Source organism: Episyrphus balteatus, chromosome X (assembly GCF_945859705.1).
Source record: "Episyrphus balteatus chromosome X, idEpiBalt1.1, whole genome shotgun sequence".
Taxonomy (NCBI): Eukaryota; Metazoa; Arthropoda; class Insecta; order Diptera; family Syrphidae; genus Episyrphus; species Episyrphus balteatus.
Genome location: NC_079138.1, coordinates 7,693,192 through 7,718,292, shown reverse-complemented (window position 1 = coordinate 7,718,292; position 25,101 = coordinate 7,693,192). Strand labels below are relative to the sequence as shown.

The window sequence follows — 25,101 nt, the reverse complement described above, 5'->3', positions numbered from 1 at the left end:
CTTCAATTATAATGTTCACTTTGATTGTCCATTCAATATCATCTTACGGATATTGTTTTGAGACAATAATTGAATTGTGCTGACTCTTTAAACGTGCCGACGATTATCCACTGAGGAAATTGGGCTCGCGACTATCGGAATGACAAGACAAGTTGAGTCTCATTCAAAACGTAAAGCAAAGTAGTCTTTAAATTTAATCAATGCGTAGTCCCATAATTAAAATTAATACATGTTATAACATTCGCTCAGCCACTACTAATTTTTTTTTAAGAGGCAAAGTCAAAAAAATTTATGACGATAGAGGAGACAACCATTTTTTCAATATTTCGTGTTTTCCTTTTAATCTTTAATTTTTCTTACTTACGGCCATATTATTCACTAGTTTAAAAAATACATCTGGATTCAAAGAAATTGAAATGTCAAAAACAAATCCAAATCCATAATATTCACTATCACACAGAGAAAAAAATACTCATTTTTAACTATTTTTTAACTATTTTCATAGTTAAAATAGGATTTGGATTTATTTTTGACATTTGACAATTTTACATCCAGATGTATTTTTTAAACTAGTGAATAATATGGCCGTTAGCGTTATAGTAGAAAGCCGTAATAATAATTACTGTACAGAAAAAATAAAATAAAATAAAATAAATTTTTAGCGTAACAAATTTGTGAAAATTTTCATCGGTCATAATCAAGTGGCCGCCTACAACTGTGAATGAAAACTCCCGGGCATTGCGTTCGTGAGGACTCCAAATCACTTTTTCATCATTCTTAACGATAAGAGAACAAAATTAAAACAAAAAAGAAATGATATCTTTTCCCGAACACATTTCCCAGGGAGTTTTCGTTTGATTCATAAAAAAAATAGAAATATTTTTTTTTAAATATTTCTATGATTAGTGTTTTTTATTTTAAGCCTACGATATGTCATTTATTATTCGGCGTTTCTCTCTTCGTTTTGTGCTCATAGATTTCACGGGCTGTCCTGTCAACAGTTTAATTCATCGGCTGCCGTCTGATCTCTCAGCAGCGACTTTGTGGGATAACCACGCAGCAACCTCGGTGATCTTTTATTCGAACGCGCTCTAACTTAGATTAATCAATTAATGTTATTGTGTATGTATGTATGTATGTTTTCGTTTATTCTTATTAATATTACTACACAAAATTTTTAACTTATATTCAAATTGATCAGATTTTTAACAAATTTTCAAAAATAACTTGCAATATATCCAACTTTTCATACAAAAAAATTATAAAAAAAATACAACTGAAGTCCTGTACAGGGACTTCGACTTTTATGTCGAATTCCTCTCAAAATAAAAATCGATTTGAAATCGATTTTTTCGTTCAGTAAAACATGCTCGTCTCGTCACATTGTTAACGACACGTAACACGCATCAAGATCGATTTTAATTCGATATTTTTTGTTTTTTTGACAAGAATTCGACATTAATTTGACTAATAAATATGTACAATCACAAATCAAAAATTGATCCATTCTGAAAGAACAAGTCATTACGATCATCTTCTGCATCTCCATTCATACTACTACCCTCTACATCGAGTACTTTTTGTCTGAAACTTTTAAAAAATGTGCCATCTTCTCTACCATCTCGATAAGTTTCGATTGCCGTTGTTTTTTGTGCATAATATTTGGCAGCAATATAATCAGGATATTCACATGGCATATTTGAAACCCAATCGTCAATCTCTCGTGGGCGAATACCATAATGTTCATCGAAAAATGAAAAGACTTGTTCTTTGGTTGAGAAATTATTAAAGATTACGCGTCTTCGTCGACGCATCAGCTTGCCCCACATAAATGTTAAATGATGATGCAAACATTGAAAGGATAAATCATCGCCAGCTGCATTTGCAATGTCCAACCACTGTTGTAAGCATTCGATTGTTGTTTGTGTCGTACCAGTAAAGAGGGATGGATTAGATAAGAGCCCTCTCGCTGCCATAACCCCATCAGCTTTCGTTTGTTGGTAAAGTTCGTCGGCATCCTGTGTTGTTTTCACATTACCATTCACAATCAATGGAATCTGAATTGATTTTTTTATTTCGGACATGGCAGTAACATCAACTGGATGTGAGGTTTTCTGCCACTGTGTTCTTCCATGAATAACAAGGAACGTAGCTCCACATGTCTCTAATTGACGACACAGATCTATTGTTGATCGTATATCTCCCTGTAGTAATCGCAATTTAATAGACACACTAAACGATGAAGGAAAATTTCGACGCAGTGTTTTTACAATATCTTCCACCAATTCTGGCTTTCGAAGTAAAGCACATCCGTAGCCTTTTGCTGTAGCCCAGGATTGCGGGCAGCCACAATTCAAATCGACACCATCTACATAAGGGCTGACAAGTTCACTGGCCGCTAACATATCTAAGGAATTATGGGATGCAAATTGTGCTATGAGTGGACGATCATCTGAGAGAGATAAAGGTAATTGTTTATTTTATTACGATTTCAAGGTCAAGAATAATTTTGTTACCCTTATTTGTAGAAAATTCACTAAGACGTGCTTGTTGGCTGTGATTAAATGAGTTTGCAACTATCATTGGTGTGAAACAAAGTTTCACATTGTTTTGCCGTAAAAGACGCCTAAACTCTAGCCTAAAATCAGTAGTGTTATATGAATGAACAATGACAAGGTAGGAGAATTTTTTATTTCTTACTTGCTGTAGCGTACCATGGGAGCAGCTACATTCACATATTTGTTTTGTTCCTTATAACTTTGGAATAATTGTGTTATATTTTGGAATTCGGTCATATTGTTAAAACAAACTGACGACGACGAGGACGACGGCGAGGAAAGTTGACTTGTGTATTTGGCGAACAAAATAGTAGCTTAGTCAACATACTTTTTTCATTTAGTTGTCGACCGCGTATTATATTGACATTTTCATGCAAACAAATTAATCAAATTGAACTAAGAATAAGTACTTCTTATTCTTAGATTGAATAATGAAAGACCACATGCTGATGCTGAGGCTATGGTTGTCATAAAATGTATATAGACATACATAACTTGATTATACATAAACATATGTATAACTAGAACCCGAGAGATGCGTTCTTTTTCTAACCCTTAAAGCCTGGTACGCTGCTCGCGCTAAATTTTAGCTCCCATACAAATTATCGAAAATTTTTAGCCGAGATAAAATGGATCCCATACAAGTTATCGATAACTTGTATGGGAATTTTATCTCAGCTAAAATTTAGCGCAAGCAGCGTACCAGGCTTAAGCCAGAACTATAATTGACTGAAGCGTCGGATGAAACGGGAGGGGAACAAGGCTCACAACAGCACTCGACGGATGAAAACTTATCGCAGAGATACCCAAAGTATCTCTGACTTATCGAAAATACAAAGAAAACAACAACAATTCACAGTAGCTTCCGACTCCATCCGCCAATTATGGTTCTGGCTAAGACCCAACAGTAGCCCTAAAGTGCGTTCTTTTATTCGCCGATGTTAACTATTGTTAACAATAGTTAACATTCATCGTTCCTAAATGAGAAAAAAATTACGAAATGTAACATTGTGACGTCAATACATCGTTCCTAAATGCAATGTTGAAGTGTCAAATAGTTACATTTTGTAACTTTTTCCAACTCACCTTAGGTGCGTTCTTTTTCTAACAATAGTTAACTATTGTTAACTATCGTTAACTTTTGTCGTTCCTAAACTACAAAATAGTTACGATTTGTAACTATTTGACAGATGAACATCGTTCCTAAACTCGTTTTGAAGTGTCAAATAGTTACAAATCGTAACTATTTCCAACTCACCTCCATGATATGAGTTGAACATTCATGAGATTGTTGATGTGTCAAAGTGTATGTTTTGTTTAAGCCTGGTACGCTGCTCGCGCTAAAATTTAGCTGAGATAAAATTCCCATACAAGTTATCGATAACTTGTATGGGATCCATTTTATCTCGGCTAAAAATTTTCGATAATTTGTATGGAAGCTAAAATTTAGCGCGAGCAGCGTACCAGGCTTTACAAAACAAACTCAAAGATTTTTTTTCTTTTGGAAATAAGCGGAAAAATTGAAAATAAAAAGAGAGTTTTGTAATTTTTTGATGAAAGATAATTTATTGTGAATAAAAAACAATTTTTTTTGTTATAATAATGGAAATAAAAGTATTCTCAAAAGAAATTTAGCTGGTGGTTTGACAGTCTAATACTATGTTTCCACCTATGCTAAATCCGAGATTTAGCTAAGTAGATTTAGCTTAAATCTCGAGATTTATTCTAAATCTCAGTTTGAGGGTAGCTGAAAATCTTGGTTTTAGGCTAGGTAAATCTAAGTCTACCATTTAGCGAAATAGATTTAGAATAAATCTCGAGATTTATTCTAAATCTGCTTAGCTAAATCTCGGATTTAGGTCAGGTGGAAACGTAGTATAACAATCTCTAACAATAAATCGTTCCTAAATGATTTGTAAAAAATCCAACGATTTCTAACAATGGCACTTCAACAATAATTTTTGACATAACAACGATCGTTGACTATTGTTAGAAAAAGAACGCACCTCTTCTGGTTCAATGTTAAGGGCCCAACCCATAAGGGCCCAACCCATAGAATCCGTTGCGTCCGTTCCGTCGAAGTTTTCAACTGACAGCTCGATAAAATACACACGTTCTTATGGGAAGCGACCCATAAGCGACGGATCGGACGGAGACGGACGGATTCGACGGAAGAAGTAGCCCAACTTTCTACTTTTTCATCCGTCGTATCCTTTGACATTGGTTGTCAACAATAGATCAGTTCGATTTTCTGCTTCTGAATGCACACCGGGGAGTTTCAGAACTAAGAACTGTGTTCTTTGCTTCTCCGATTTTATGAATTGTGAACTTTCATTGTTCATTTGTGAAGAAATTTAAATAAAAATAACATTTAATGTTAATTTTCATCCGTCGTATCCTTTGACATTGGTTGTCAACAATAGATCAGTTCGATTTTCTGCTTCTGAATGCACACCGGGGAGTTTCAGAACTAAGAACTGTGTTCTTTGCTTCTCCGATTTTATGAATTCTGAACTTTCATTGTTCATTTGTGAAGAAATTTAAATAAAAATAACATTTAATGTTAAGGCTTAACTACATTGGCTCAAAAAGTGAAAAAGTACAAAAGTGAAAATTTTCAAACACATTTTTGTATAGTTTTTCGGGATGGAAAATTAAAACAAATGATGCAGAAAGCTTATTTTTTGGTCTAAAAAACAATTTGTATTCTTTTTCTTACAAAAAAAATTGCGCTAGCCAGAACAAAAATAATTTCACTTTTGTACTTTTTCAAAAAGTGGTGTATGTAGTTATGCCTTCACATATATTAATATTATCAATACAATTTAAGCCCAACGTCAGTGTCAAAGAAAAAAAACAGAAAAAAAAGTTTTGACATAGACCACTTCGATTTTCTGTTTCTGAGTGCACACCGGAGAATTTCAGAACTAAGAACTGTGTTCTTTTCTTCTCCGATTTTATCAATTGTGAACTTTCATGTTTATTTGTAAAGAAATTGCAATATCTAATAATATATATCAATTAAATATCTAAATTCTGTTGTAGAGTTCAATTTTACCATGCCAAAGTCATACCTAGAAATGATAATGATAAACGCATCCGTCCGATCCGTCGCTTATGGGTCGCTTCCCATAAGAACGTGTGTATTTTATCGAGCTGTCAGTCAAAAACTTCGACGCAACGGACGCAACGGATTCTATGGGTCGGGCCCTTAACAAAAACAAAACCTCGGTCCGAGTCGGCTCCGAAGTGAGTCCGACCTCGACTACGAAATGGGTCCCACGGCGGCTCAAATTAGTATGGAAATTATAATCACCGCGGAGCCGATTGCATATGTATTAGTGTGGTGAAAATCTCCACTCCGAGAAAACAGAGCCAAAGTTGTACCCGAGTCGGAGCAACGAAAACCTACCAGAAAAGTTAACAAAAAAAGGAATGACGTTTCGCATTTGCGACCAAAAAAGAACAAGATTTATTTTTTTTCACTGAAATTTTTTTATTTTATTTAACTTTCACAAAGTAATTTTTTTTCAATTATTTTCTGGAGATACAGTCAAGAGTAATTGATGTAATTCTTCAAATTTGCTCTATTGAATTTTTTTGTGTAGGTGGTGGCGTCAAGCTGCAGGAGGAGACAATTTCTTACGAAAACACATAAAATTATTAATTAATAAAATTGCTCCGAAAGAAAACTTAACAATATTTCAACAATACATACCTTTTTTTTACATTAAAACTTTCCCATATTAATAATTTAATAAACAGAGAGACACGACACGCTAGAATTTGAAAAAAATATAAAATTACGCTTTGTTATTTTGGTGCCTTTGACTTTCGTTCGTCATTTTCCTTTTCGCACTTTACACCACATGGTTCTCCTTCGATTTTGTGTTCATACACAAAAAATTGTCTATGTGTGAGTAAAATGGCGTGTCCAAATGGAGAAATTAAGGCTTAACTACATACACCACTTTTTGAAAAAGTACAAAAGTGAAAATATTTTTTTTCTGGCTTGAGCAATTGTTTTGTGAAAAAGAGTATACAAATTGTTTATTAGACCAAAAACTTCGCTTTCTGCATCATTTGTTTTAATTTTTCAAGCCGAAAAAATATACAAAAATGCATTTGAAAATTTTCACTTTTGTACTTTTTCACTTTTTGAGCCAATGTAGTTAAGGCTTTAAACAGAACTCCATTTTCTTGCTTAAAGGTTATAGGGAAATTCCAAAAACTATATTTTTGTCTTTTCCTTTTCTAATTTGACATTTCTGGGCAGGGAAAATGTAAACAAAAAACATTTGGTCACACACACTTAGGGCCATCAGTTGTACAAACGAAGGTCAGCCTTGGTTCAGGAATTTAACCCTCCGATTTCGGCAGATTACATATAGCTGCGGATCAACTTCGGTTCAAGCGTGAATGTGGCTATTTTTACATATATGGACATTGCACCAGTGCTAAAACCTTATAGCCTTATTACCGATTTCAGAAGATAAAAGTTGCTGATCCACGGATTAAATATTTGTACAACTGGCCCTTATAACAAACACCCCTACTAACAATTTTGCTTCTATAATGCTTTACAGAAGCAACAATTGCATCTGTAAAGCTTTATAGAACCAAAATTGTTTGTCGGGACTGTTTGTGTTCGAAATCATTTAACCACAAAAACTTGTATATTTCGCGATTGTTTTCAAATTTTAAGTTGTTATTTCCTATTAATTAAACAATATCATTAGTTTCACATATTTATTTTGGAAAACAAGAACCAAATTCACAAATTAAAATTCAATCACAATTCGTGCTTTCTATTGTTTGGTTATGTCTTCACCAGCCCAGAGCTACCCTTCAAGCAAAAAAACCGAGTTCTATTTGATTTCTCCATTTGCACGCGCCGTTTTACACCCAAAATCGAAGGAGAAACGTGTGGTGAAAAGTGCGAAAAGGAAAATTGACGAAGGAAAGACAAAGGCAACAGAAAAACAAAGCGTCATTTTAAAAAGGTATGCATCGCTGAAATGTTGCTTAGTGTGCTTAAGCAGTATAAATTATAATTTTCTGTATTTCCGTAGGAAATCATCTATCGTCTCCTGCATCACCACCCAAGAACAACATTCAACAAATAAAATTTGTAAAATCAATTACTACTGCCGCTGGCCTGCATGCTGTATCTCCAGAAAATAATTGTTAACATTTTGTTTGTGAAAGTTTTTTTGGTCGCGAATGCGAAACGTCATTCCTTTTTTATTCCTTTTTCTGGTAGGTTTTCGCTGCTCCGACTCGAGTACGACTTCGGCTGTGTTTTCTCGGAATGGAGATTTTCACCACACCAATACATATGCAATCGGCTCCGCGGTGATTATAATTTCCATACTAGGGCCGTGTGTGGATTGCGTTAAAAAGTTAAACCCGTGTAAATTTTTTGACACTATTGAAATGAATACATGCCTCTGCCTCTTTTCTGCCATGAAACTTTTTTAACAAAAAAAAAATAAAAAAAAAAAACAAAACCAACTGCAAAAAAAATTTAACTTAATTTAACCAGGTCCCAGAGCCCATTAAATTTTTAACAGCTGAAAATCTTTTATTCACCTCAATAGTGTCAAAAATTTTACACAGGGTTAACTATTTAACACAATTCACACACGTTCTAATTTGAGCCCCCGTGGAGCCGGTTTCGTTGTCAAGCTCGGACTCACTTCGGAGCCGATTCGGACCGAGGTCGGACTCGTTTGCTTGAAGGGATATGACACTTGAATCGTTTATTTCAGAAACAGCATAAGTCCACTTTTTCCAAAATTTTTTTTTTTTTTGAAATTTCTCACTTATGTATAGTTATTCATCTTCTGAAAAAAAAGTTAAGTATGTCAGATCCCCCAAAATAGGAAAACTGAAAGAAAAGGGTTCAAAATATATGGAAAATTTTCACCCGGTGACAACATTTTTGACTGTTAAATACATGACTTTTTACCAGTTTTAAATTATTTTGGCAGCAATCTTGACACGCACCCCCTTTTGTTATATATCTATAAAAAGGTAAAGAATTACTCTATCTATATCTATTAAATTCATTAAAATTGTACTCAGGATTCAAAAGTTATAGCCAGATTTCTGGTGGTGGCAGCATTTTTAACTCTTGAATAATATGACATTTTACCAGTTTTAAATTTTTTTGGCAAACATCATGACACGAAAGCCTTTAAGTTATACATCTATAAAAAGGTAAAGATTTACTCTATCTACTGCTAGTTAATTTATTAAAATCGAAAGTAGGGTTCAAAAACTATAGCTAAATAAAAACAAAAGTTTTACCACAAAAATTTCGTTTATTTCAGAAACGACATAAGTCCACCGACTTTAAAGGCTTAAAAACCCGCAAAGACCTAAAAAAAAGTTTATATTTTAAAGGTTTCTAAATGCATCTTAGGCTAGATTATAACTCGGCATACTCTAAATTTTAAGTGTAAACAGTTTTTTGTTGCTCCTGAAAAGTTTATGCTCATGGACTTATGTCGTTTCTGAAATAAACGATTCACTTGGAAGTCACACCCCTTCAAGCAAACGAGTCCGACCTCCGTTCGAGTCCGCTCCGCCTCAGGCGAAGCTGAGTCCGACTTCGACTACGAAACGGGTCCGAAGGCGGCTCAAATTAGTATGGAAATTATAATCACCGCGGAGCCGATTTTATATGCATTGGTTTTTTCACCACGATTTCTCGTCCGACTTTGTGTTCATACATAAAAAGTTGCAAGTGTGTGAGTGCAACCCCGTTTTTCTCGGTCGGAGTGTCTTTTCTGAACTCCCTTTTCTTGCTTGAAGGGGTGTGAGTGCAACCCCGTTTTTCTCGGTCGGAGGTCGGAGTGTCTTTTCTGAACTCAGTTTTCCTGCTTGAAGGGACACAAATTGCCATTCAAAATTGTTTTATCTATGTCCCGTACTTTTGTGGGTCGCTAAAAAGAAAAATAGCGCTGCCACGAATACTGTGTCACATTAAAAAGGTGTAAAAATAAAAAAAAAAAACGCAAGTAAAAAGAAAACATCCAAATTTATATTTGATTAATTAAAAAGCATTAACTAATTGACGGCAAGAGATAAGAGGAGCTTATTAAAAAAAACAATAAACTTCAACTTATCAAGTTCTTTATTTTATTATAAAAAATAAGTTAATATAATTTGATCCAATTAATCTGTTCGTTTGTCGAACAAAAAAAAAAAAAATCCGACAGATTTTTGTTTCTAAATAATTGTCTAGCGATAACGACAACGACAGGCTGACACAGGCCAGCAAGACAACAAAAAAAAACAAAAAAAAAAAATCCCAAGTGAACACGCGTTAATCTAAAGGTACGCAACGTATTCGTATAAAAGTCAATTTTACAGCAAAAGCATATTCGCGAAATTGGAATTGATGAAATTTTGTTGTATTTTTGTAAAACTGAAACTGAATTTATAATTGTAACCTCCTGTAGCTCTGCTGACAGCCGTGTGTTGTGAGCGCGTGTGTGTGATTTCTGTTTAAAGAATTCCCTGAATATCAGTTGGGGTTTTCAACGAACGATAACGATCATCTATAGTCTTTTTTCGTTACAGACAACAACGACAGCGAATATAGTGAATTAAAATAAAAACTTGAAACATTCAGCAAAAATTGTTTATTATTTATTAAATAGATAACCAAAAAGTTTTGCAACTCTCCACAGTCCACAAAAGTAAAAAGGCATTAACCCTTTTTTTTAATTTCTATATAAAATAAAAGGACCATTCTCAATTTTTGATTTGATATTTTGTCCGTGTTAAGTGGATATTGAAAATAAATTTATTGGTGAGTTTTTCTTTTTTTTTTTTTTTGTTTTAATTAAAAAAAAATAAAAATAGTTTACAAAGTGTGTTCATTTTCATTTTCGTTTTCATTTTTTTTTTTTTTTTTTTTTTTTTTAGTTTAAGTTAGGTAAGCGGTCATTGAAGGGGAAGTATTAGTTCTTGTTTCATTAAAACAAAAAAAAAAAAAAAAAATGTGAGAATATGACTCTAGTGTGTGCTTTCGTTTTTTTCTTGTCTTGGCATTTTTTTCCTTTTCTTTTTTATCTGAAAGCTGAAGCTGACATGGCATTCCAAAAAACGTGTTTTGTGCGTATTTCATTATGAAGTTTGCCACACATGGTAAATTTATTGACGATGGTTGGTCTGGTTCGTGGCTGGCTTAAGCTTCTTGGCCAACTCTAAATGCCAATTACCTGTCTGGCAGCAGGCAACAAGACACTTATCAAAACTAAATTTCAATAAAATAAAATAAAATAACCTAAACTTAAAACCAAACAGGGTTAGAGTTTGAAAATAATTTATCATTTTTCATTTCGCAGTCGAATTATTCGTTCAGATTCCTTTCAAATAAAACTCAATTGATGAGTTCCCAAAACACGATAGTTGGCGTCTTTTCGGCAAAATATCTATAGGTATATCACTTTTTTTTTTTTTTGAGTTGTTGCAAAACGTGGATACTATAAAAATGCAATCGACATTTTGGGTATGTGGCATCTAATAAGTAATATTCTAAATGACTATTTAATGATTGTCGTTTATGAAACTAGACGAGTTTTAGTTGGGAGATTCAGTTTAGATGAAAAATTCCAGTGCAACTTGGGTTGTAGTAAGATTACCACATTTTATGTGCTAAGAGCAAGTAATTTTACTTAGGCACTTATTGAACATTCAACAACCATTGAATTGTGGAGTTTTTTTTTTTTTTTGTTTAAAGCCATGTAACATGCATGTTAGCTGGTGAATGCTTTTTCTGCTTAAGTATGTTTTATTACCCCCAAAGCAGGGTGATTCTTTTTTCCAATTTACTTAAACATGTGACAATGTACCGGACACCTGTCTGAAAGGAAGTTGGACGTATGGAGGTTATTTTTTTTTTTATTAACACTTGATTGCTCGTGGTCCTTGCACAAGTCGTCAATTGTTGTAACAGCCATGTGGTTTAAATTGTGGTGGCTTTTGTGATTTGCAAGTCGAACGATTTGGCATAGAGTATGAAACGTTTAGAATAAAAAGGGGTTAAGTGACATTTTCGATTTTTTTTTTATTTTTTTCCAGCGAGATAACTTAAATTTTGGTGTTATTGCCATTCATTTAGTGTCCATAGTTTAGAAGTTAGCCTTAGATCATATTTCTTAATCTAAATCTCTCATTTTCATACAAAAAGCCATAAAACAAAAACTTTAAACGACGACGACGACTCAAAACGCGAAATATTTCACTTAACCCCTTCTCATTCTCAACATTTCATACTCTATGCCAAATCGTTCGCTCCAGTTATTGTCTTGGAATTGAGAATATGAACAATGATATCCGATTCAAAATGTTACTACATTGCCACATTCGGCATTTTTTTTAGCGAGATATAACAGGTTCATATAATTTCATGCCAAAAGCCAACTGAATCAATTTCTTCGACAGAAAAAATATCAAATCCAATATTTTATGAAAAATAGCCATAGTGAGCAAAATTTTTTATTCTACAAAGACTTGCAAATTTTCAACACCTTACCAAATGAACACAAGTCAGAAAAAACCAACAGCTTTAAACATAATTATATATTTTGTTAGATACCAAAATTAATTGTATAGTTTGATATTTGTAATAATTTTATTTTTTTTTTTTTTTGTTAAAATTATATTGTGTTACAAAAACAAAGAAGACCTATCACGTTTTGTAGAGCTAGTTGCACTGATTAGGAAAAGTTATTTAAACACTCAGTAACACCCCCAAAATCTGGATTAAAGGGCATTGTAAAAATTCTATCTTCGTCTAATGTGTACCCATTTTATATTTCTACAATGTTCCAGTGTTGAATAGAAGACATTTAGACCTTTTCAACAATGTATGAAATATATAGTTTGTTTAAACCACCTAGAATTCAGACCCATTCTTTACACAAATTGCCGGGGAAATAATTTCGGGTGGGATTTTTCAATCGCAAAAATTCGTTTCTGTTTTGCTTTTCCCTTACGAAATTGAAATGTCAGTTGGGATCCCTTCTGCCGAAAACATTTCCCCGGGAGTATTTATTTAGAATAGGCTTGCAGGTTACAATTCAACTTCAACACCTTGAATAGTTATATCTCAAAATCTCAAAAAAGTCCACATTGAAACGTAGGTTTTAAGAATTGAAACGTAGGTTTTAAGAACGGAATAAGTCCATTTTGCAAAATTGTTGGGAAAACGTAAAAAACTGATTAGCTTCTATATTTTATACTACGTTTTACCCTAAATCCGAGATTTATTCTTTATCTACTTCTCTAAATCACGGATTTGGGTTCACATACTCTAAATCCAAAATGATGACCTACTTTCAATCCGAGTTAGAATAAATCTCGAGATTTATCCTAAATCTACTTAACTAAATCTCGGATTTAGGGTAGGTGGAAACATAGTATTACTGTTTTCAGATGTTTGACCTTCAGATAAAAGAAAGATTATGTAGTTCAGTCAATGTGAAAAAATCCGGCAAAAGTTGTGACGTCAGCTAAGTGTAAATGCAGTATTGAAGAGTAGTTTATCCTCAGTACAAATTTGAGTTTACGTATTGTTTGGTTTTGTGGGGCGTCCGCCATTGACATAGAACAATAAAACTGAATGAAGCTTAAAACGGAGAAAAAATGTTGTACTTTGAGATTCAGCTCATAAAATCTACACCCAATTTAGTGTTTGAGCATAATAAAAAAATATTTTCAAAAAGAACAAGTACTCCTCTGTTAAGAACTTAAAAAAATCTGAAACTGACCGAAAAATGGCTGAGTAAAAAATCGTTGAAATCTGAAAACATTGAAAAACGGTTTTTTGACGATAACTTGAAATTTTGCGGGTCTACGAAAAATTTCAAGTACCGAAATATGATGTACTCAGTAATACCTACCACCTCTGCTAGGTCGTTTTCAAAGTAATTGACATGATTTTTATTTTGTAACACAGTGTATCTTTCTTTCTCTAGTACATCATTTTTCTCTAAGAGTTATAATTTCAGAGTTACAGTACCGCAAATTGTGCGTTTTTTTATATTTCAAATATTTAAAACAACCCTTAGAGCTATGTGGGAAATTACTCAAAGTGACATATTTTGCGGTTCTCTTATTCTGAAAGTATAACTCCTAGAGAAAAATGATGTACTAGAGAAAGAAAGATAAATTATATTTCTAATATTCAACTGACTTCACAACTTTTTTCAGATCCCGTCCATTTGACTCCTCATTGACCGAACTAATGTGGATTTGAGTCGAATGAGACAGAAAATATATATTTCTATCATTTTCTGGTAGACAGGTATAACGGTTTAAAAACGTTGGACTTATTCCATTCTTAAAACTTACCGTTCGAAATTTTATTTAAAAGCCAAATTTTGAATGAATTAAACATATAATTTCTTTAAAACAAACGTTTTAATGATAACAATACATTAACTATTGGTAGAGTTTGAGTAATCAAGACAAAAAAGTGTTAGACAAAGGTGGTTTCTTTTTCACTTGAGTAAAACAAAACATGGGATAGTGAAGATTTATTAATTACAATTCGTTAAATACTACCGTGAATATACTTATACATATATACATATATCATCCTCGAAAGTCTAAATTGACCTCTCGTGTATGCAACAAATTATTGATATGCCTAAGAGTATGGAGAAAAACCTGAAAGAGCCGAATAACAATAATCATACTTGAAGCAGCTAGTAAAAATGCCAAGTCTATTCACATTACATAGGTATTGATAAGCTAAAAAGCCTTCAATTGGGTGAGGTGGCGCAGTGCGAAGTGTACCAGCCTCTAAACTCGCTTAGTCTAGGTTCAATATTTAAGTGTCACGGAAAAAGTTTTTCAGATTAAATGCAAAATTACTAGACTAAGCACCACATACAAATGGAATAAAGGAGTTTGATGATCGGATTGGCATCCGTGAAACAGTACTGTAACTCTAGCCATAAACACTTGGTGGTAGCACCTTCAAGATGTTGTTGTTGTTGTTGTTGTTCAAAGAACATAATGGAATTGACCGGACTAATGGTTTTCAATATTTTTAATATATGTAATTATACTGGTCTGCAAAATGCATTTTTATTTTTTTTTTTTTAATTTTTATATAATAAAAATACCTTATAGGTCGAAAACAGACGACATATGTATATGAAAAAAAAACGACAATATCTTTTTGTTAAATAATCTTATTTATTCAATTCATTGTTTTTTAATATATCATAAACAAAACAGTAAAACTTTTGCTTACATTTGCTGGAATATACAAATCAAAATGTGCAGACGAGCTGATGGAGAATTTTTTTAAGTGGAATGTGATTCTAACAAAAAACTGTGAATCCCAAATTTGAATAAATAAATAAATTTAGACCCATACAACATTTTAAATAAACAAAAACATAAAAAAATAAATAAAAATTGTTCCTGGATGTATGGAATAAATGCAACTGAAGGAGGCACAAATCTCCACTGGAAGATAAATAAATTTACTGAATTTAAACTCGGATTTCAAGCATTTCACTCTACCACTTTGAATCACTTAATATACGCGATCATATTTCTCCACTAATTTTGTCATTAACACTATATCATATTGTACAATAAAACATTTTTGCTTTAGCCCGTCTTTGTTGTTGACCAATATTCTGCATTTTTTTTTTTACAATTTCTTTGAGTTTGACATTCGTTTTATAAGGTTTAATATTGGAGGATAACTAGTAGACTTAAGTGCTTCTATAAGATCTTGCGGTGTAATAATTTTAAATCAATTTCACAATTTTTTTTTATAAAGGGTGCTAGCATTTTTGTTTCTATTGTTTGAATAAAATCTATGGGTATCGAAAAAGAAAATCATGTAAAAAGAGATCGATAAATAAGAGCAATGTGATGTAGTTTTATAAGATTTATCCTTTTTTACAACAAACATTTTTCATAACAAGGTTTAATTCTACTATACCCTTTTCTTTTTTTTCAGATTTAAATAGAAAAACCAACGAAAAAAAAGTTAAAACAATAATTCAGTACTAATCAAACATACAAAACGCAGTACTTATAAAAGGTACATTCAAACATTTAGAATAAACTTGGAAATAATACTAATTTGATATTTTTTATTTGATTCTTCCAAACAGAATTTAATAAGTAAAGCAATACAGATCTAGTGTGGTATTGACTTCAATAAAAAAAAACTCTTTCAGTCAAACTTATAAAGTCTGAGCACTGTACAAAAAAAAACTCCTACAACACTAATAAAAAAACAAACAAAACATCATTGTTTAGCTGTTTTTTTAGACTGAAAAGTTGTCCGAATTCAACAATCTGTATCAGAAGCAGCAACAACAACAAATTGCTGCGCAAGAAAACCTAATCGGATACATAGCAGCTGATAGAGGAGTATTCTTAACGCCAATTTACTATATAGCCGGTAAGTATTTTTAAAAATTTAAAACAAAAATACAATTATTCTCATTGATCATGAATCAGTTTCTTTTAAATTCCATTCAATTGAAAACAATAAATTGTTTTCTTTCAAATATCGGTCCAGTTTGTCACATTCATATGAGTTGCTGAGTTACTGAAAATATTATCTAATTGAACACTTTAAGAGAAACTGATTTTTTTAAATTATATACAGCTGTGTTCAAAATAATAGTAGTGCCTGCATCAAAATAACATTTTTTATAATTACGGTGCTTCTACGGTTAAAAATTTAGTTTCTTTGATGTCAAAGTTTGTAACGGTCAATTACTAATAAATGTATCATAGTTTTAAAATGAAAAAGAAGGTTCCAAATAATTTTTCATTGACTTTTGGTTGTTCTTTCTAATTTGACCTGCTCAAAATAATAGTAGTTAAAGTTATTTTTGAAGAATTTAAAAGCGGTTTATAACATAGAATATTTATTTTTGGTTTAAGGTAAGTACTCATATAATAGGAACAATTTTTCAACAAAAAACGATTTGTTTCGGTTTTAATCTATTTAAAGTTCGAAGTGCAAAACACTGCAGTTCGGATAGCGGAAACTTTTACGAAAGCTGCTTGAAGAAGGGAAAACCTACTTGGAAATTCAAGGTTTTATGAGGATGCTCCCCAGCAATGGTAGCCAATGCAATAAATTCAACGAAAAACCCCAAACGCGCGGTAGAAAAAGAAAAAAGACCGTCGTAGATGACAGGCGTACTGTCCAGATGAGCAAAGCTGAGCCTTCAGCATCGTCGTTTCGAGTCCAGAAGGCTTTAAGCCTGGATTGCAGTGCAGTGAACATTCGGAGGCGACTGTTAGAGACTAATTTGTACGCTTGAAGTCCACGAAAAGTTCTGTGAAACATGTTAAAAAGCGTATCCAGTTTGTAAAAGATTACATAAACTGGCCAGCGAAGTAATAGCGTAACATATTGTTTACTGATGCGAGCAAATTTGTCCTCTTTGGTGGTACTGGATCTCCAGAATACGTCCGACGTCCACCCAATACGGAATATGTTCCAAAGTATACGACGGAAAAAGTTAAACATGGAGGGTCGAAAATTTTAGTATTTTAACATATTTCTTTGTTAACAGCGGTACTTTATGTGAACTTCAAGCGTACAAATTAGTCTCTAACAGTCGCCTCCGAATGTTCACTGCACTGCAATCCAGGCTTAAAGCCTTCTGGATTTGAAACGACGATGCAGAAGGCTCAACTTTGCTCATCTGGACAATACGCCTATCATCTACGACGGTCTTTTTTCTTTTTCTACCGCACGTTTCGGGTTTTTCGTTGAGTTTATTGCATTGGCTACCATTGTAGGGGAGCATCCTTATATAACCTTGAATTTCCAAGTAGGTTTTCCCTTCTTCAAGCAGCTTTCGTAAAAGTTTCCGTTATCCGAACTGCAGTGTTTTGCTCTTCGAACTTTAAATAGATTAAAACCGAAACAAATCGTTTTTTGTTGAAAAATTGTTCATATTATATGAGTACTTACTTTTAAACCAAAAATAAATATTCTATATTATAAACCGCTTTTAAATTCTTCAAAAATAACTTTAACTACTATTATTTTGAACAGGTCAAATTAGAAAGAACAACCAAAAGTCAATGAAAAATTATTTGGAACCTTCTTTTTCATTTTGAAACTATGATACATTTATCAGTAATTGACCGTTACAAACTTTGACATCAAAGAAACTAAATTTTTAACCGTAGAAGCACCGTAATTATAAAAAATGTTTTTTTGATGCAGCCACTACTATTATTTTGAACACAACTGTATATTTTTGCAAGCATAAAGAGTACCCATAATATTATTATATATTTATATAAATTAAATACATTAAATGCAATCAAAGCTAAAAAAAACTTTCACATAACTATCCGTTCGCATGGCAATTTATATGAGATTTTTTTTTAAATATAAATAGATTATATGATAGACATATAAGATATTCCACTTTGAACGGATAGCTAGGTTATCAACAGTTAATTGATTGAAATGTTAACTTCTAGTGTATAAATTGTGAATAATATTATGTATAATATAAAACCTAAGGTCTTTTAAATGCATACTGCACGGGACTAGTTAAAAGAAATAGAAAGATAGGAAAGAATTTTTGCTGGTATAGTGAATTGAGAAAAAGCTGATTATTATGACATATAATCCCACGGTGGCGTTCAAGGTGGGGAATAAATAAAAGAATGCTTCCCAAGGGCTCGTACCCACACCTCCAGGTAGTCATTTACTACATCCACTCTATCATTGCCACCCGCAAATGAATGAAATGAGCAGTGTTAAGTTTAATTTGCTGTTCAAAAAAGTTATGCACGAAAAAAGAAATGTATTCTCTATACATATTATTTCAAAAAATCGTGAAAAAAATGGCTTTCATAACCTGCCCTGTCTCACTGGTGGAAATAAAAGTAAAGTCAGCTATGACACTTTTATAGACCGATCACTTCTGAATAATATTCTTTTTGATTCATTAAGATAGCATAAAATTCAGCTGAGCTGTATAAATTTAAAAATAAAATCTCTAAAACTTACGTGTATTTTGTTTGGGAAATCTTAAAACTTAAATGGCGAGTACTAAATCTTAATTTTAAGGGCTCAAATTTTTAGGGAATTTTTGTTGGGCATTTCCAACCGAAATGGGAAGGATGAAAATCGATGGTCGCCTTAAAAAAAAGCACCCGAACATATACATATGTATGTAAACAGTTTTACACACTACATAAACTATTACGGTTTTTTTTAAGTACTAAAATGATTTTTATTTCAAAATTAAGAGGTCAAAATATCGTATTGTATGCATTAACATCTTAATAGATTTTTTTGTCAAAAGTCTTCTTATAACAACACAACAGAATCATATTCAATGTACGTCGTATATCTTTACTAGTTTAGATACATTTGCTTTTTTTTCCCTTGGAATCTTGGCATGGTCAAAATTTTTATTTTTCATTGAATTCTAAATAATTTTTTATAGGAAGATGTTTTAAGAGATTTTATAATATTGGGCTATCTTAATACTGTTCTATTATAGTATTATCGATTGAGGGAAAGTTTTTAGCGACATCTATTGGTGTAGCTGTATTTTAGGGCCATTCCGCTTGAGACGATCTTCGGCATTATTTCTTAATTTCAATATTTGTTATTTTTTTTTATATAATAACAAGTAAAATAACTGTATTTAATAAAAACACGCAAACATGAGTCCAAATTTAACAGAAACATTTGTTTTTTTTGCGCTTGGGAAGGCTTTAATACAAAAGAGTCGGTACGAACAGCTAATATCATGGCTGACAATACAGGCTCAAAATTAACATTACCGACAGCTTGAGGTTAAACTAACTTGATAGAAATGTGGTGACACATCGTCGCCCTAGTATTGAAGTGCCGTATACGCCATTTTTACATTTTTGGGAAATCGCATTTAAATGTTCGGAAGATAATTGCGAAAGAACTAACCGCTGGGATTTTTTGATATTTTAGTATGATATATAATTAAAATGTGTCTTTTATATACATGCTATTGGACATCTGCAATTCGTTTTGTTTTCAAAATATTTAAATTTTTGTCCAAAATGAGTTTGCCGTATACGCCATGAAAATCAGAAGTTTCTTTTATTCATATACACGTACGTCAAAGAAAAACATAACGTACCTACGTCAAAACAATTCTCAAAATTTTCTTGCATTGCATGAAAAATTTGACTTAAATGCCAAAATTTCTTGTTTTTGTCAAAACAATAGTGAATATCTCGGCAACGAAAAAAGATAGAAAAAAATGGATAGCAGATTTGAAAAGAGCAACTTCGAAAACATACGACTGCATACCTAGTTCAAAAAATGCAATTTGGCGTATACGGCACTCCAATACTAGAGCGACGACATGTAAGGTATTTATTTGTATACAAGAAAATAATATTTTGTTGGTGTATTCCTCACCGTTACTTACTTTCGGTTGCCTTGTACACGTGTTTCACCCACGATGGCTTCGAATTTAAATTCCTCTTTGTATTTTTTTCATCGTTTTCTTTTTCTTATTTTTTTTTTATATGTTTTAAGATTATTGATTTAACGTCATTCGATATATGTAAGTAAAAGATCAAAAGTGTTTGAAAATTAACAGCCTTTTATGTTTTTGTACTTAGATCTTTTTTTTTTTTTTTTTATAATCTGCGCGCACTAAAGAGGTTTTGGGTACCCTTAATATGTATCAACACAGTGCGAGCGTTAGGAAAAGAGGGAGGGGTTTATAAGGAGAAACCGATGCATATTAGTTTTAAAGTTCTGGACATTAAAATGGGAGGGAAAACTGAGCCGGGTAATGCATTCCACATTCTCGTAGTGCGACTAAAGAAAGAATCTCTGTATTTGACGGTACGTCCGAAATTGGTTTCAAGTGTAAACTGATGGGCATTCCTTGAAGTACGAGTATCACGGTTGAATTGTTTAAGGGGAGGAATGCAGCTAGCTATTTCATTAGAACATTTTTTAAAAAAGTACCTATAAAATAAGGACAGGCATGATACATTCCGGCGGTGCTCAAGAGGTGGGATTGTACCAGTAATGGACCTATCACCTATCATTTTAAAAGCTCTATTTTGAATTCTATCCAAATAACTCAAGTGGGTCTTAGGAGCACCTGCCCAGATATGGGAATTATACTCGAGTTTTGGACGAATATATGCTTTATAAATTATAGCCAGATCAGAAGGGGTGAAATATTTCTTACATCTTCGGAGGAAACCTAAGCATTTCGCAGAGTTTTTGGCTACATCGAATATGTGCTCATTCCACAAAAGGTGGTTTGTAATGGACATACCTAGAATCGAAAGCTGATCAGTTTCCTCGATGCAAGTACCACTCATGGATAGTGGCAAAGGGGGAAGGTTTCGTTTTAATGATAGTAAGCAGCATTGTGTTTTAGAAGCATTAAATTCTACTCGGTTTCTTATTCCCCATTGGACAATGCACTCGAGATCAGAATTTAATGAGCTTATCAAATTTTGCCGTTGGAGTTCCACATCCGAAGGACATGGGTGTGAATCTTCAAACGAATATGAAAAGCTGAGGGTACTATCATCTGCGAAACAATTTAATGGATTAGAAGTTTCAGAGAGCAAATCATTAATTAAAATGAGAAAGAGAGTCGGAGACAAAACGGAGCCCTGGGGCACACCAGCGTTTATATTGTGGGTTTCAGACTTGAATCCATCCAAAACGACTTGAATTGAACGGTTCGAAAGGTAATTTTTAATCCAACGAAGAAGAGATAAATAGGTACGGCCGATTTTCTTGCACCCGCGATCGCACTTTGAAGCCTTCCTAGTGACGATTTACTTATTTAATTTAAATTTTATAGCTAAATCAAAAACAAACAGGTTTATACGTACCTTTCAAGTTATAGTTTAATTAAAATAACTTCGTATTTGTTTGTAAATAAGCTTCAAATTAGTATAAATGTTGCACCCGCGATAATGGAATTGCCCTTTAATTTAATTTTCTAAAAAAGTTTAAAATTTTAAATTAAGCAACGATCCCATCTACGCAAAACAGAAAATTCTATTACGTGGGAGCATTAGAAAAGTATAAATACAATGCTTCATACTGTTGGCCTAAAAAAGAACGCACTTCAGACCTTTCATTATTTTTTCCAAGAATGCTTAGTATTAGGGCCATATCTTGATCAATAAATTACGAATTTTTACAGAAGAACCGAAACACTAGAATGACTTTTCTAGGTAACCTTATAAGTGAGTCACAACATTTTTGAAAAATCGTTGTTTAAGAGTAAATTAAATAACTACTAATTACCAATTGATAAAATAGTTTTGTTCAACAAGGTAATAGTTAGATCAGAACAGTTTCGTCAGATATGTCAAATCAGAATACAACAACAAATACATTCGAAAGTTCTCACGAATCTATTCGAACCTGTTCCGACTCTTAAGAAAGAACAAAAAATCCTGTTCTAAACCATTCCAGACAGCGTCAATGAACAAAAAACTTGAACAGTTCAGAGCAGAAAAACCTCAATGAACAGCAAAAAGCTGTTCGTTTCTTTTCTGAACAGTCTAGAACAACGACGTTGACTACACAAAATATGTTTAAAAGAGTAATTGTTCAAAGAAACAAAAAACAGTAGAATTTTTAAAAGTCCATATTTCATAATTTTAGCAGTAATAAATTTTCTCGTATAAGCATTTTCTTTTCTCCTGTATACGCTCAATATCTATAATTTTCATAAATTTCTTATAAAATATTATTTCAATATTTTTAAAATAATCCATATCGATAGGAAACAAAATTTTATATAAAAATTTGCTTGAACAATTTTTGAATTCGGCTTGTTTTTCATGATATTGAAAAGTTACTCGGAAAAGTTACAAAAAGATCCGAAATTGTTTATCTTTATGAAATGGTGATATCTTTATAACTATGAAGTAAATTTTAAGAAAAGTATCTTGTTTTCTTAACTATCAATCAGACTATTCATAAAAACAGTAAAACATATGTATTTATTAAAAATTAATTAAAATGTAATCCGGATTACTGATTATATTTTGTAATCAGTAATTGATTACTGATAACTGTAATCAGTTATCAAATTACATTTTTTTTTTATAATATTTTGCGGAACCATAAAAAAGTAGAAATATTAAAAAAAAAATATTTAAAAACACACAAAATTAACATAAAAGTAATTCATAAATAATAAAAATTAGAACATATTTTTTTATAGTTATAAATTAAAAAAAAAAATTCCTAAAACGTATGTGTATTTTGTTTGGGAAATCTTAAAACTTAAATGGCGAGTTCTAAATCTTAATTTTAAGGGCTCAAACTTTTAGGGAATTGTTTTTTGGGCATTTCTAACCGAATTTTGCAATGGGAGCGACAAAAATCGATGGTCGCCTTAAAAAAAGAACCCTAATGTGTATATTATTTACCGATGTATACATATGGACATTAATTAAGAGTTACATAGTACAATTGAAAATCTTGTATCAAAAATTTATTACCAATATTTTTTATTTAAACTAAAACTTCTTAAAAACATGCAATTTTTTTAATCAAATTTTAGGTTAAATTAAAAATATTAGTAATCTGCGATTTTTTAAAGTTTGGATCTGCCTAAATTTAAAAAATGTCGTCAATTTCAAAATGAAAATCGGTTTTACAAAATTTCTTGAATTCTTTGCATGTTAATCAAAGTTTATTTTTAATCATAAGAGCCAGTTATACAAACGTGATTCAGCTTTGATTCGGGAATTTAACTTGCTGAATTCGGCGGACTACCTGTGTTTCAACTTTGGTTCAAGAATGGATATGGCTTTTTAACATTATATGGCCCTATTATTGAGCAATTGAGTGTTTGTGCAAAACTAACAAATTTTTTTAAAAAGTTTTTCAGGAGAAGGTTTATTGTTTCCCATTTGAATAAAAAAACGACTTTTTAAAAAGTAGAAACGAAGAGTTGTTCTTTCCTGCATAGCTAATCTGTAGTCTCAAATGTTATTTTAAGATTTGCAACTATTTTTTTTATTTTAAACACGAAAACACCGCGTTTTTTTTCAAAATGAAACCAAACCAAACGTACACTTTTTAATACCTAATGTTATAACCTTTTACGCCAAATTCATGTACCAATAAATAACTTAAGGGGAGAAATCCCTCTGTACAACAGCTTTTCCAATAATTTTTTTTGAAAACCGAAAGCATTTATTGAAATTTGGAAAAGTGCATCTAAGAATAAGAAGTACAGGAATGGGTGTTTGAAAAAAACAGTGCGGCATTTTTTTCATTTAGTAGTGTTACACAAACACATATGCATTGAACCTTGTTTGGTTGAAAACCAACTTGATTGGGTCTTATCAGCTTCTTTGAGTTAATAAACCAAAGTAAACGTTTTGCAATAATTTTCTGAGGAATTTTTGACATACAAGTGTAAGTGAGATGGGTCGGTAACCATCGACTTTACTTATGTTTTTATTCGGTTTAGACAGAGGGATTATTGTTGCTTGTTTCCAATTTTGAGGAATAATTCCAGTGTCAAAAATGTTATTATATAGTAGTAATAATCTTGAGGTTGCTGAGGATGGGAGATTTTTTAACATAGGATAGAGAATTCTATCTCTACTGGGAGTTTTTCCTTTAAGATGTTTTACACAACTTTCAAGTTCAATGAGTGAAATTTTGTTTTCTACTTACTTACTTACTTACTTAGGGTGACCAGCGACGTAAGGCGGCTACAATCCGCTGTGGATTTGGGCCTCAACCAACAAGCTTCGCCAGCCAGCTCTATCCTTAGCTCGGTGCTTCCAGTTGCGCACGCCAAGTTGATTGAGGTCCCCTTCCACTTGGTTGCGCCACCTCAGACGAGGTCTTCCTCTACTGCGCCGTCCCTCTGGGTTGCAGTCGAAAACTTTCCGGGCCGGAGCATTGTTGTCCATGCTCTCCACGTGATAATAATACAATAATAATATTCGATATTTAGGGAAAGATAAGTTTTTGCAACAACAGACAAACTTTGTTGAATTTGGCAAAAACTTTCAATTTTGTTTAGTTTTGCAAAACCTCGTAGTATTTTCTTAAGTTTTGTAAAACCTCCATAAATTTTGTTTGGGTTTGTTGAGTTTTGAAAAAAAAAAAACAACGATTATTTATTAACGATCTTAAATTTTATTTTTACCGACTTCCAAAAAGGAGGAGGTATTCAATTCGTCTGTATTTTTTTTTTGTTTATGTTTGTTACGTCATAACTTGGACTGAGTGAACAAATTTTGATATTCTTTTTTGGAAAGTTGATGCCTGCAGTGTGGTCCCATTTTAACTTCGTTCAATTTCGGCTATAGAAACTATGAGAAAACCCATAAAACCCAGATATGATCCATGGAACTTGGTTTTGTGTTTTTGATAAAAATGATTATCAATAAAAAATCGTCTGCGCCTGGTCCTTGTCATGCCAATATCTAAGTTATTCATACATTTTTGCATTTTTGTCGTTTGTTGAGTTTTGAAAAAAAAAACGCTTCG

General features: G+C 32.4%; 2 protein-coding genes across 4 annotated transcripts in view; one reads left to right on the top strand and one right to left on the bottom strand.

Annotated features, from left to right (window-relative positions):
* Positions 1–1,127: 1,127 nt before the first annotated feature.
* Positions 1,128–3,064, bottom strand: LOC129920715 (tRNA-dihydrouridine(20a/20b) synthase [NAD(P)+]-like). Its single transcript, XM_056002259.1, has 3 exons — positions 2,701–3,064; positions 2,517–2,638; positions 1,128–2,452 (listed from the first exon to the last, which is right to left on the bottom strand). The coding sequence occupies exons 1-3, from the start codon at positions 2,793–2,795 to the stop codon at positions 1,485–1,487; spliced, it is 1,185 nt and encodes a 394-aa protein (XP_055858234.1). The 5' UTR covers positions 2,796–3,064; the 3' UTR covers positions 1,128–1,484.
* Positions 3,065–9,499: 6,435 nt separating this feature from the next.
* LOC129920731 (eukaryotic translation initiation factor 4 gamma 3) overlaps positions 9,500–25,101 on the top strand; it is a 49,662-nt gene continuing 34,060 nt past the window's right edge. Inside the window, exons 1-3 of one of the 3 annotated variants that reach the window (XM_056002298.1) lie at positions 9,500–9,902; positions 15,562–15,645; positions 15,719–16,011. The gene's annotated coding sequence lies outside the window, so the exon portion shown is untranslated. Of the gene's footprint in view, positions 10,381–15,561; positions 15,646–15,718; positions 16,012–25,101 lie in introns of those variants that run through there. The other 2 variants (XM_056002297.1, XM_056002299.1) reach the window with 2 other exon arrangements.

Coding starts and splice junctions, on each gene's coding strand:
- LOC129920715 (XM_056002259.1), bottom strand. CDS start 2,795: ATGACCGAATTCCAAAATATAACACAATTATTCCAAAGTTATAAGGAA. Junction 2,639..2,700: donor CCCATGGTACGCTACAGCAA/GTAAGAAATAAA, acceptor TACTGATTTTAG/GCTAGAGTTTAGGCGTCTTT. Junction 2,453..2,516: donor TGAATTTTCTACAAATAAGG/GTAACAAAATTA, acceptor TATCTCTCTCAG/ATGATCGTCCACTCATAGCA.